This window comes from Neltuma alba, unplaced genomic scaffold (assembly GCF_004799145.2).
Source record: "Neltuma alba isolate B1F8T4 unplaced genomic scaffold, ASM479914v2 tig00011241_pilon, whole genome shotgun sequence".
Taxonomy (NCBI): Eukaryota; Viridiplantae; Streptophyta; class Magnoliopsida; order Fabales; family Fabaceae; genus Neltuma; species Neltuma alba.
This window is the reverse complement of record NW_021635959.1, coordinates 48,796-62,504: the sequence shown is the minus strand read 5'-3', so window position 1 is coordinate 62,504 and position 13,709 is coordinate 48,796. Positions and strand designations below refer to the sequence as shown.

Sequence of the window (13,709 nt, the reverse complement as noted above, 5' to 3'; positions counted from 1 at the left end):
GCCAGCTTAGCTAGAGCCAGCCTGTGTCAAGACTTAAAACGAGCGGGAAAACTCTGAGTGGTTGGAGACTACCCCTCTAATCCTATTTATATGATAAAAGGAAAAGATTTTTTTAATCTTATTTATAAATTAATTTATTAAATTTTTATTGTAAATATACTGTATTGTCATTTATTTATTATAGTATAGATAACTATTTTTTTAAAAGGTGTATATACTAAATGAAGTAAAACTACAAAGTTACTATATTTTAATAGAGAGTTGATATAGTATAAGATTGAAAGTAACTTGTAAATGGAAGTGATGGGAAGAGTAAGTGGCACCATTATTATTAATATTAGGTATTCTTCCTTTAACTGGAAGAGGGATCGCGTCCTGAGGCGACCAATTAATATAATGACAATACATGCACATCTCATCTAATAGAATATTCCTTTGATCTTATTTACAGGGAAGAGAGAGAAAATATTTTTTAGTCCTATTTATAGTTATTGAGAAAAAAATTTTGTATAGATGTACAATTTTACTTTTTATTTATTATTGTGTTTAAATTTGTAAAGCATGTTGAGAGTGACTTATAAATAGGATTAGAGGAGTATGCGACAATTATTATCATGTATAGAAGTGAGGACATCACATGTTTATAAAATATTGAGGTGAATGATATATATAGCATAGATAGAATATAGATTTGATGCCGTTAAGCAAACAAATTGCTTCATAATTATTAATTTAACAACTGGGGGGATATTTAATTTCTATGGAAATTGCAGAGGTATCCACATGCCACCAACCACAAATTGATTATTCTGAACATGTCAGATCCACATGGAATCCACCTCACTCGTTTTGCTACTTGCTGCCGCAGCAGACATCACTCCTTATAATTAAAACCCAACTAGCTGGCTGGCCACCGCAAATGAAAGAGACCACCCACTCTTCTTCTCTATAATTAACGATACCAGAGAGCAGCATGGGATTCCCAAACTCACCAGAACAACACCCACCTCACGCCATTCTCTTCGCTTACCCAACTCTAGGTCACGTAATCCCCTCCGTCCATCTCGCAATCAAGCTCGCATCATGTGGCTTCGTCATCACCTTCGTCAACACTCACTCCATCCACCACCACACCTCTCGAGCCGCCTCCGACTCTTCCCACCCCAAGGACGACATCTTTGCCGCCGTCCGAGATTCCGGCCTCGACATACGCTATACCACCGTTTCCGACGGACTTCCGGTGGGGTTTGACCACTCTCTCCACCACGAGCAATTTATGCAGTCCATGTTGCATGTGTTTTCGGCTCACGTGGAAGAGCTCGTGGCGAAGCTTGTGAAGCAATCTGTGCCCCCGGTCACGTGCTTGATCGCCGACACTTTCTTTGTGTGGCCGTCCATGATAGCCAAGAAGTTTGGCCTCCTTTATGTTTCCTTTTGGACGGAGCCTGCTTTGGTTTTCTCTCTCTATTACCACATGAACCTTCTCAGAAAGAATGGTCATTTTGCTTGCCAGGGTAACTAGTTTATCTCTCTGTTTAATCTCTTCTATATATACATACGTCTTTCTGTTTATAGTAAGCTATAACGTAATCACTTCATGACTTGCGGGTATAATACTCATAAATATACGAAGATGTGCTGAACGATTAATACACATAATGCAGTTCTGTAGTAACTTGTCTCATTATTTTCTTGCTTATTAAACTCATGAACGTACATGTGTTTGGAGGTCAGATGCTCGTGATGACTCTATTGACTATATACCGGGCGTGGAAGCCATCCATCCCAAAGACATGATGTCATATCTGCAAGAAAAGGATACATCCACAGTGTGCCATCAAATAATTTTCAACGCCTTCAAAGAAGTAAGAGGTGCAGATTTTGTGCTCTGCAACACGGTTCAGGAGTTGGAGCCCCATACCATCTCTGCTCTGCAAGCCCATGTCCCCTTTTTTGCCGTCGGACCCATCTTCCCACTCGGCTTCACTAAGAGCACCGTGCCCACCAGCCTCTGGTCCGAATCCGATTGCACCCAATGGCTCGATTCGAAGCCTCGTGCCTCTGTCTTGTACATTTCTTTTGGAAGCACTGTCCATGTTGCCAAACGTGATCTCTTAGAAATCGCAAACGGGCTTTTGCTTACCCATGTGAATTTTCTTTGGGTGCTTCGACCTGATGTTGTGAGCTCTGAAGATCAGCATCCTTTACCTATTGGATTTGAAGAGGCGATTCATGGTCGTGGGATGATCATACCTTGGTGCAGCCAAATTGAGGTGTTGACTCACTCGGCCATTGGAGGGTTTTTGACTCACTGTGGATGGAATTCAATATTAGAGAGCATATGGAGCGAGGTTCCTCTGCTGTGCTTTCCATTATTGACTGATCAATTCACCAATCGGAAGTTAGTGGTTGATGATTGGAAGATCGGGATCAACTTAGGCAATGCATGTGGTCTGGTTAAGAAGGAGGAGGTGTCACAGAATGTGAATCGTTTGATGGATGAAAAAATGGGGGCAGAGTTCAAGAGCGCTGTGAGAGATATGAAGAAGACATTGAGGCACGCATTGATGACAAATGGATCTTCCAAAAAAAATATGGAATGCTTTGTCAGAGACCTAAAGACCAAAGTCTCTACATCTCATGCTAGAAGCACTTCTAATGGTCATTCCGTCATTGACTCCACTTTAAAGCAAGCATCTTGGAACTTATTTTTCTCATAAGAGAGAGAAAATCCAAGTAATTAATAAACACTCCATTTACTGATATGCGATGTGCAGATTTTGAGGAAGAGTTAAATTAAAATTTGTTGTTATTATTGAACTCTGTACCTTTTTTATAAATTAAAGACAAATTCATGTTGGAATAAAATGAGTTTAAACTACAAAGTAAGCATAAGGACAAAAACAAAAACAGCTTAAGCTCTAGAGTAGCTGGATATGACTAGTAAAAAAAAGAAAAAAAAATGAGAAAAAGAAAAGTAGATGCTAGATATCTCACCAAACACATCCTCAGAGAGAGCACAAGCAAAGTCCGAGGAGCTTAAAATCTTTGTATATAGAGCAAAAAATCTGCTGAATATAACAACTCATTTTGGAACTTTCTTGAGAATTTACTGTAACATACTGTATTTACTGAAGATGAATTAATCGCATTATACAGGAATCCATTTTGGAACTTGCTTTCTTTCGATAAAAGGAACTTGTTTTCTTTATAAAGAAAATCTATGTGGTCAAGAAAGCCTATTTACTAGCATGCAACTTGGGCGATTGATGTGGGCTCATGAGGAAGGAGGTGGTGTCAGAGGATGTGAGTGGTTCGATGGATGAAAAATTGGTGGTAGAAGTTAAGAGCGTTACGAGAGAGATGAAGACATTGGGGCATGCATTAATGATCCAAGGAAGGAAAACTTCCGAAATCTGGAACCAAATAACGTCTAAGACCTTGAAGGAAGTCATGCGTGCAGATTTTTTGTAGAGCTGGAATCCCATTTAATTTTTGCTTTGCAAGCCCATATTTCTTTGCCATTAGACATAACATGCCACTTAACTTTGCTATGATTGTGCCCATCGGCCTCTAGTCAAACTCGGACTGCATCTCATGGCTAGCTTCCAAGTGTCACGACTCTGTCTTGTGTGTGTGTGTGTTGGTAGCCCTCTCTTTGTTCCTAGAAGTGACCTTTGCGAGATCGCAAATGGTCTTCTGCTAACTCAGGTGAACTTTATTTGGATAGTTTCACCGGATCTTGACTCCTCTTAAGACTAACACTTCCCATTGGTGGGATTTGAAGGGGCCGTTCATGGCCATGGAATGATAGTCCCTTGTTGTAATAAAATGGAGGTGCTTACTCACCCTGCAATCGGGGCTTCTGACTAATTACGCGTGGCGTTCAATATTAGAAGGCATTTGAGTGAAGTGCCTTTGCTCTGCTTCCTACTAGTGACTGTCCAATTTGCTAATCGGAAGCTAGTGGGGGATCATTGGAAGATTGGAATTAACCCGGAAAATTGGTGTGGCTTAATTAGCAAGGAGGAAGTGTTGGAAAGCTTGATCCTTTTAACGGACAAGGAAGTAAGGGCATAGCTGAAGAGCAATGTGTTAAAGACGTGAAAGACACTAAGGGATACGATGACAAATAGATCTTCTGCTAAAAACATGCAACGCTTCGTTAATGATTTGAAACCCAAAAGTTTTGTCAAAAACATGGCCAATAATCACTAATCGCACTATGTAACAACCAATCTTGGAACTTTTTTTTTTAAATAAAAGGATCTTGTTTTTCTTGGAAAGAAAATCTATGTGGTCAAGAAAGTCTATTTTCTAGTATGTAACTTGGGCGATTGATGTGGGCTGATGAGGAGGAGGTGGCATCAGAGGATGTGAGTGGTTCGATGGATGAAAATTCGAGGGCTGAGATCAAGAGCACCGCGAAAGAGATGAAGAAGACAGTAGGGCATGCATTGATGGATCTTCTGAGAAGAGTATGGAATGCTTCGTCGGGAACCTAAATATCTAAGTCACTACATCTCATGGCAAAAACACGTTCAATAGTCACTGATTCCACTTTGAAGCAATCATTTTAGAACTTTTTCCTCGTAACAATAGACAGACAAAATCTAAGTGGTCAAGAAGCTATCCATTTACCAATATGCAATGCGTGAATTTTGAGGAAGAATCAAAGTAAGGTTCTTTATTGGTATTCTACTCTTCATCTTTGGTAAAAAAAATTGTCCTTTCCTTTAATATTTGGATAAAATGAGTCTAAATTACAGAATAAGTACAAGGACAAGAAGAAAGAGAGCGCAAGCTCTAAAATAGCTGGATATGACTAGTAAAAATAAAAATAAATGAGAAAAAAGCTAGTAGATACTTGATATCTCACGAAACAAGTCTTGAGAGAGCAGAAGCATAGTCAAAAGAGTATCTAAACTCTTTGTATATGGAGTAGTTGAAAAAGATTTTCATTTTTACCTTGTGTATCATGAAGAAAATTAATTTCTAAATTAATTTTTGCTATCAACGGATGATACTCATAGTTCTATTGAAATATAGAAAAAATCATCTTTAAATAATGAATGTAATTATTAAAAAGTCTTACAATAAGTGAACTGTATCTAATGATAAGTTTTTGCAAAAGAAGAAAAATACTTATATCCAGTTTCCTATATTCAATATATCAAGTTCTCCAATCATACATGATTATATGTACTATTTTTTCATGTGGGTTTATAATCTAATGATAATATTTTAAAAATAGCGAGCATGACTATATATGATTAAAAAACTTGATAAGAAATATAAAGAATTTGACGCAAATATTATTCCTATAAAAAATAACAACATATCCATACTACTCATTTATTGTGAGACTTGTTAGTAATTATATTCTTTTTTTAGAATCTCATAGTGATTTCCCTAAAATGTACTCCTAATTTTCTCAAAAAATATATTATTATTAATTCCATGAAAATTCTTTATTTAGCATGGGATCTTAATTCTCTACTGATAACTATATTTCATGCAATATCTCGACATCATCTCAAAAATAATTATAAAAATAAAAAATGAAAGAAGACTCCTTGATTTTAATGATGTGATGTAGAGATATAGCATAGAAAATACTAGTAGAAAATGGAAAGAACGCTTATAAATTAACGAACTAATGTTAAAAGGAGAAGTCGATAACCGAAATCGAGGATGTTCCAGATCGCCATTCCATGCCGAACACTCGAAAATCAGTTATTGCAATCTAAGCCTTTAAAACCCATCAATATCTCTTATGAGTTATATTAGGTTCAAGCTCAGCCACTACAAACTAGGTGCAGCATATCATAATTCACATCAATCATGTCAATTTTCATTCAAGTGTTTCATCAAGCGGAATCGAGAGAGACCGTTGAACAGTTTCCCTAGTAGAGATTTGTCTTCCGATCTATATGCACAGATCATTATCACACTTTGGTGGCAGCTGTTAAAATCTAGTCTGAAAGTTCAGAGGAATAGTAAACTGTTTCTTACTAAGATGCCTAAAGTAATTAAGTGCTTAAACGTCCCTCAACAGTAATGATGTTCCGAGAAACGTGAAATATCCAGAGGTCGCAATCCAGGATGAAGCAAGGAACGCAGCAGAAGATAAGAGGACAGTTTTTATGGAAAAGTTGAGTTCCGAGGTAAAAACGATCTCTGAATAAATCAAGCACGGCTGTATCGGACAAGAAACTTCATGTTTGCACCTCAATTTTCAAGATAAGATCGCAAAACGAAATGACAGGTTCACATGAACAATGATCATCTTGTATTTGTGGTCTCTCGATTACACCGAAAGCTTTTGAACATGGATATTTTTCTACCCATACAAAAACATAATATTAAAAACATGAAAATTCGATAAACAACCGCCATAAGAAACAAAACCAGCAAATTCTTCCATTTGGAATTACTGTCGGGGGAGATATTGTAAGCACTTTGGAGGGCTTGAAAGCCAGATATTGTCCTCACCTGCCCAACGGCAAAGGATGTGCCTAGATACTCATTCTCCAATAGCCCCTACAAATATGAATACACTAAACATTTTCAAAGAAAAGCCCCATGTAAAAAGAAAAATTGTCATTGACATACATATAAACAAGCCAGCCTGTTGAATTTTCCAACCATGCGGGACGTACAACCATAACACATCTACTTGCCTGGATTGAATATGTATGGAAGGCTATATAAGACATTGGATACATCCAAACTGGTCTAGGCATAGCATCTCGAATTCTGAAATACCCAGCAGAAAGGATCATGACCACCTGAATCAGCATATATTTTCATTGAAGGTTAGTTTAGGAAATGCTTGGTAATCAACGGTGCCTAAGTTCATAGGACATGCCGTACGATATAAACTAATTGAGCAGCATTTAAGTTCTGTCAGTGTTTTACACAGAAACTGATCAGCAGGCAATGGAACTCACATGTATGCACAACAGTGTCAATACACTCCAAAAAGCTTCTTCCCATAAAGTAGAGACGACCAGCATAAGTCCTTCATTCACCAACAAAGTCATGAAAAAGTTCAGCACAAAGTACATCAATAAGCTGAACTCATCTCGCAGCCCTATCATGAAATAGAAGACTAGACTGGATGAAATCGACATGAGAAACAGGAATGGAATGCTGGAGAAGAGTTGCCCAAGCAAAAAGACTAATGCACTGGAGTGCTGGTTAGATTTTTCGCAGGCATATATCTGCAAAACAGCAAAATAGTTTATTCCCTTGAAAAGGTCTTGAGAGCAGAATGTTACCATTGAATAAAAAACATAAGCCTTGATAAAGTCAAAACTAATGATACCAAAAACAGCAGCAGCAGCAGAAGACTTAAAAGCATGTAAAACATATTTGCCTCTTCAATTTTGCTGCTGAGAAGTATAGAGTGCTCGTCCTACTTTAAAGTCAAAATAAACTGTGAATGCTAGCATTTTACTATACTTGAAACAATATATGACTTAAGCAGTAAATTGTCACAAGGGCTTCTCAGCCCAGCAATTATTCCCTGGAGAAATTGAGAAAAGAACAAAAGTATGAATTTGAGAATTGTAAAAGGTTTCTAGGCTTGTAAATTTCAATTAAGCAAGCTCCATATAATTCACGTGTTAAAGCGAGTGGCTGCTGTCTGCATAGGACAGGGCATCAAATAAAAAGGGTGGGGGGGAAGGCTGAACAGATTCTAACTACATCCCATATGAAAAAATAATGCTTACTTTTATAAATAATACAGCACATCAAACGGAAACTTTCAAATTGTTGCAAAGCAATACTTGTATGCAAGTAGCAACAAGATTACCTTAATTTCTCTCTTCAGTGCAGGCAACCCAGCAATACTTAAAAGTGAGCAGAATGTTACAAATACAAATATTGCCGCAACTCTTGCCTGCAATGCAGAAGATGTGAAGCATAACATAAGCGCACAGCCGCAAAAGCAACAATTGAAAGATAAAATGCAATCACAATGCTGAGACTCACCACAACTGACGACAGAGAATGCCCCAAACCAGAAAATACAGTGCCAATACAGAGTGTGAGAAGCACATAAAGAATAAGGCGAAGCCAGTAATATTTCCACTCCCTTGACATAATTAATAAAGATCTCCACGTCAAGACTGCTATCTGAGTTCCAATACCAACTTTGCCCTTGCTTTTGAGACCTGGGCCTTCCTGTGAAATAAGCATCTTTTCAAATATATGTAAAAGGAATTTTCAACAGTGACTCCCCTTGGACATAGACACAGCCTGATAAAAGTCTAGTGGATGCACCAAAACTAAGTAGTGGCCTCATTGTCAGACAAAGAACTCGTTGTTAACACAGCTAATTTAGAAAAGGCACATCTCCATTCTACTAAGTGGAGGCACGCACATCTCCATTCTACTAACTGGAGGCACCTTTTCTCAATAAGGAGAGACGGAGATACTCTTCTGAACCAACAGGGACACCTCCCTTTGACACACTAGAAGTATCTTTGACTGGATCAAACGCATAGCTTCCTAACTAGGTGCCTCCACTTAATAACTATGCCAATAATTAAATTAACTTTTTACTTAATTAAAAAGATTAGTATCATGCAGGGACTATCTGCATACAATAAATATTGCGAAGTGAGAACACAATCTAATCTATCCATGTTCAAGGACCGCTGCATATATGACAACTTACAAAGAACATACCCCTCTTGCTACGCCCGTCTATGACATGGTTTAAAATCAAGGACCATAAACAAATACCTATATGTATCGATAATTGAAGCCTAAACTATAATTTTTACCAAGCAAAATCACTAGATGAATAAGGAAATTAGTTCGACCAATATAATAGCAACATACTTTCTCAGTGAGTTTCAGAATCATAGATTCCACAGCAGCAGCATCTGCAGATGTTTTATAAGTTGCTTCAAGTGTCCGTATAGCAACTGCAGTGTCCATGTTCACTGAGGAAAATTCGTCCTGCTATTATGACAATTGACAGTGTCAATATAGTATCAAATACATTTAATCTGGTTAGCCAATAAGAGAAAAACAATGCATTGACCTGATTAATCATCTGGCCATGGTTCCCCTAGTTGTAATATAGTTTCAAGTATAAATATAGGTTGCATATCCACATATGTTTACAGTGCAAGAATTCTCACATTCTTATCCTCATGTAACACCAACCAGACTAAAAACTTAAGAAAATTGTGCACTAGAAATAAGTACCTGCCAGTTTTTACACATTGCAATTATCCTGTCAAAATCTGTATTAATTGCACGTAGAAAGTGATCTGAAGGACTTTGCATGATTGGGCAAGGAAATCCAGCATTTGAGAAGTGCTTCATCAACAGAGTTACAGCAGTTAGGAATACAGTAAATATTGCACTTAAAAGCAAAGAGTGTAAGAGAAAAGGATATTATGAATCTTGCAGCCCATTCATATCATATCTTCACATTACAAATAGCAACCCTATCAAGCATAAAAATCAATATCTGCCTCCTTCTATTTTAGTTGGTGATTTCTTAATAGCTTCTCGTTCAGGTTTCATGTGGAAGATCAAATCAGCTGGATGGTACTGTTGTTTACCTGTAAGCAGGCTAATGTTTCTCCAAAGAAAAGAGTATTTCCATTTGAAAGCAGACAAATTCGGTCAAAAAGGCCAAATACTTCTGTGCTACTCTGATAAATAGTGAAAATAAGAGTGCAACCAGTGCTTGCAAGCTTCTTCAATGTAACCATCATTAAAAGTGCAGAGACACTGAAGGAAAATTAATTAAATGGCAAGAATCATCAATATTATCAACATGAATAGAAAATATAAGAAGTGTATGGATCCCCACTGTCCATAAGACATGAACAATGCAGCTCATCTTAAACCGTGTGTTGATACAAGGGACCTACTCAAGATAAAAGCTATAAGGCATATGGATGAATAACATTGATGCAATGCTCTGAGAATAGACCAAGCAGTTCGTGTTGTTAGGTCTTCAAAAGATGTAACATGAATGCAATGCATATAAAAAGATGGGAAATAATTAAACTTGTAATTTACAAGAAATTTCATACTTTATGGTCTAGGCCCTAGCAAACATAGATTATTATTCTGAGAACCACATGAAGCACATGAAAAACTACAAGGATAGATGCAATAGCATGTTAACTAAACAGTTTCCAGGTCTAGCATACAGAGATAGACTGTAGAACATCATTTCATAGATCCTATAGAGTAATGCATGTCAACTAATACTTGCCAAACTACTAATGAAATTATAAATTGTTGTAAGAGTAAATATGAAGCAACTAATTTTAGAATTCTTCAGAAGTGCCATGCCAAATATAGAGCAGAGAAAATCAGTGCAAAAAAGTTTAAGAGAATTGAAATAAACACCTGTCAAGATGATAAAGGGGCTCATCTATAAATAAGATATGCGGTCTCATAACAAGCTCCTTAGCAATGCTAACACGTCTTCTCTCCCCCTTAGGAAGGCCTTTCATATAGCAATGTCCCCCAATAAGTTTATTTGCATAGTCACCTAAAGACATTGCATGGATGGCATCCTCCACCACACTCTTTTTCCGACAAAAGAAACTAGGAAGTTGCAGCAGGGCTGAATAGTACAGAAACTCCCTCACAGTGAGGGATCCTATCAGAACAGTTTCTCTCTCCACAAACCCCTGCAGAAATTAAAAACGAAATTAAAACAAACAATCCAAAGCAGAAGAAGTTTCTTCTTGGGATGACTACAGGCTCATATGAGGAAAATGTTGTAAAAGCTAATTGTTAATCAAGTTCCAAATTAATCACACACAATAAGATAATACAAGGGCATATAAAATCATAATTACCTAGATGCAACAGAGATCACCATACATATCAGTCAGTACGGAAAATGCATAATAACATAACAAACAGAAATAAAAAACGCTTATTTCCAAAACTAAAATGGCACAAAGACACATTGAAGCTAGCACGTCCAACTTCAATCATTAAGATTCTGACCTTAGAATAATGCAGCATATAAAAGTGTGATATATGATGAATAATTAGACTATGATTGACCGTTCATTAATATCAAGGTAATGGAAAAAATCAAAGACTCAACAATGTGAGATACTGAACTCACATATGATCCATAAGGCATGTGCGATTTTGCTCCATTCACAAAAACCTCGCCATAAACTCTAGCTGAGGGATGCAATCTTCCTGGTGTAAAAGGAAAGTCATTTTAGCTTTAACCATTCAAGTATATGAGAAATGAACAAGATGGAAAGCTTATTAAGCAAGGACAAAGGAAGCATGATTCAAAACCTGCAATAGCTCGTAATAATGTAGACTTTCCAGACTTTGCAGGACCCATAATCACTGTCATAGTGCCAGGTAATGCATAACCTGCTGAACTCTTGACAACCTTATCGGAGTATTTTCTTTTTCCCTTTATCATAACAGTCAAGTCTTTCCACACAACAGAAGCCCCAGCAATTTTTCTGGGAATAATTGCACCATCTGGTAGATGTGGGGATGGCAAGGAACCGCTGTTGAGCTTTGAAAGGGATGGAGAAGCTGAAGTAGTCGCAACATTAATAGAGTCACCTCCTTCCTCAACTCTAACATCAATATTGGTATCCTCCCACTCTGGTGAATCCTCAAATGAGATAGGCTGTCTAAGTGAACCAGGTTTACGCAGGTAAAAGAAGCTACTTGACGGCACTCTGCTTGCTGGGCTGCTTGCTGCTGATGATGATGACCTATAGTTATCTGATTGAGACTGTATTTCTTCCATTATATTCAATTTTCAAGACATCAAATATTAGACATCATTGTCAGCAGGATATTTCTCATCATCCTATCGATACAGCTGTCTTGTTAAACTTCTAGCACATAAGTCTCATTTTTTCAACATCAGGCTCTAACAGAACTCTTTGCATTTTGGCAGCCTGTTAAGGGAATGAAATGTTCAAAAGGTCAATGCCAAATCAAGAATTTCATCTACTCTCGCTATTTAGTAACACAACGACAAATTATTTTAACAAAAAAAGGGGGGGGGTAACGAAGTAACCATGGGCGGAAGAAGGGACTAATTCTGATAATGGGAACAGTGAGAAAAAAGAAGACTTTTTAAACTCGACATTGCAAAATAAGTTTGCCTGTCTATGGTAAATGACTTAAAATCTAGTCAATAAGGTAGAATATTCCTTAGGATTTCCATGATGGGTTTTGGTTTGGTGAAAAGTAAAACCAGAGTTCTGAAGATATAAGCACATTAAGAGCTCAAGTGTGTTGCTGCCTTCACTGTTGCTCATAGAAGAGAAACCTAATACGATGGCAAAGCCAACGGATAAAATCACACACACAGTGAGATCTTCAAGCAAAACCCAAAATATAAACATGGAGGGGGCGGAGGGAAGAACCGCCATAGAACTCAATAGTCAGGAGCATAAAGCTATTAGTGAAAGAGCATGAATGAAATCCTGCAGAGAAAACTCATGCATGTTCAGTTGTTCACCGAGACAAAGTACACGTGTTCTCTGAGAAAAGAGACGAACCCAAGGACCAAGCCTAACCTCGTACGCTGGCACATAGAGTTCCTCGCGGGTAATAAAGATTGAGCAGAAGCCCCACCTCTTAAGTAGCAGGACATCAGCAAAACCAAATACATGAAAACTAAAGGTTCCTCTTTTCGAACTTTGCACTGACCAACCAACCAAAATGCACAAAGCCACCACTTATAATAAAGCATATGGAGCTAACCTCCACAAACGAGTTCGGAAAGGGAAAAAATAGGGGAGATAGCAAGAAACAAACCTGGATCTAAGCAAGATAGAAGAGAAGGGAGAAAGAGAAGAGTGAATTCGAAAGCTGAGCAATGACCAGGAGAGCTCGCGGATACGCTCTGAATATATTGAGTGGGAGATCACTACTGATTGAAGCCGCCTATCCCGGGGTTTTTTTGCATGCTTTGTTAGCATTTCGCATCTCACTTTATCTTTATTTTATTTTCCTCCATCTTTTTTGTCTTTTCCTACGCCGCGTAGCATTTCTTTTTCTCCAATGTAATGATGATGGCTTCCAGGTACCAGGTGCCCACCCTGCTGTGTTTTGGGACCCCTTTGACTTGATGCTTTAATAATTGATTGCAAAGCCCTTTGAGTAATGATAATAACATTATGAAACCTGATAAATCATTCGACAATGGAGCACTCTATCAAATGCTACTATATTCTCAATGGGGTCATGCAAGAACATTTTTAATGTTCTGGTGTGATCTCATGATTGGCAATAAATTCAATCTTTCTTCTGTGCTATAAAAAATGAACATCAGTCTACAGTCACCGTGACAAATCAGAACTGCTTAAACGCTTCAAGGTTTGTTCTTTTCATGTTTATGCCTCGCCGAACAGTGGACCCTTAAGGAAACCATCGATAAAACTGATCGATTGTCCTGCTTGACTTCACATTTAAAAGAAGTTATACTTGCCTTGAGCCAATCAATCTCCAAAACTTTTTTTTTTTTTTTACATGAATTGAAAGTTTAACACTTAATTCGAACACATGAAAAGAGGGGGAAAAATTATGCTAATACTTGACCTTTTTTTTCCCCAACCAACAAGATGGCTTGAATTGAACCACATCCCAATATGTTGGCTTGCGCCTCATGAGATGGGGTATTGTTTCGAGTGAAAATCATGAATATAAAAAGTATTGTT

At 37.6% G+C, this 13,709-nt stretch overlaps 2 protein-coding genes across 6 annotated transcripts; one reads left to right on the top strand and one right to left on the bottom strand.

The window, feature by feature from the left end:
* The first annotated feature begins 935 nt into the window (after positions 1 to 935).
* Positions 936 to 3,043, top strand: LOC114762761 (UDP-glycosyltransferase 86A2). The gene is made up of 2 exons (XM_028952334.1): positions 936 to 1,514; positions 1,735 to 3,043. Exons 1-2 carry the CDS (start codon positions 974 to 976, stop codon positions 2,718 to 2,720), a joined length of 1,527 nt encoding a protein of 508 aa, XP_028808167.1. The 5' UTR covers positions 936 to 973; the 3' UTR covers positions 2,721 to 3,043.
* A 3,117-nt stretch (positions 3,044 to 6,160) lies between these two features.
* Positions 6,161 to 12,927, bottom strand: LOC114762711 (ABC transporter G family member 3-like). 5 transcript variants are annotated; one of them, XM_028952262.1, is made up of 13 exons: positions 12,808 to 12,927; positions 12,549 to 12,694; positions 11,314 to 11,939; positions 11,129 to 11,208; positions 10,393 to 10,679; positions 9,591 to 9,762; positions 9,229 to 9,342; positions 8,857 to 8,979; positions 8,002 to 8,193; positions 7,823 to 7,909; positions 6,954 to 7,226; positions 6,684 to 6,791; positions 6,161 to 6,543 (listed from the first exon to the last, which is right to left on the bottom strand). In XM_028952262.1, exons 3-13 carry the CDS (start codon positions 11,783 to 11,785, stop codon positions 6,286 to 6,288), a joined length of 2,166 nt encoding a protein of 721 aa, XP_028808095.1. In that variant the 5' UTR covers positions 11,786 to 11,939; positions 12,549 to 12,694; positions 12,808 to 12,927; the 3' UTR covers positions 6,161 to 6,285. The 5 variants fall into 5 exon arrangements, with proteins under 5 accessions (XP_028808095.1, XP_028808094.1, XP_028808097.1 ...); XM_028952261.1 differs by lacking the exon at positions 12,549 to 12,694; XM_028952264.1 differs by lacking the exon at positions 12,549 to 12,694 and having other exon boundaries at positions 8,857 to 8,976.
* Positions 12,928 to 13,709: the final 782 nt, after the last annotated feature.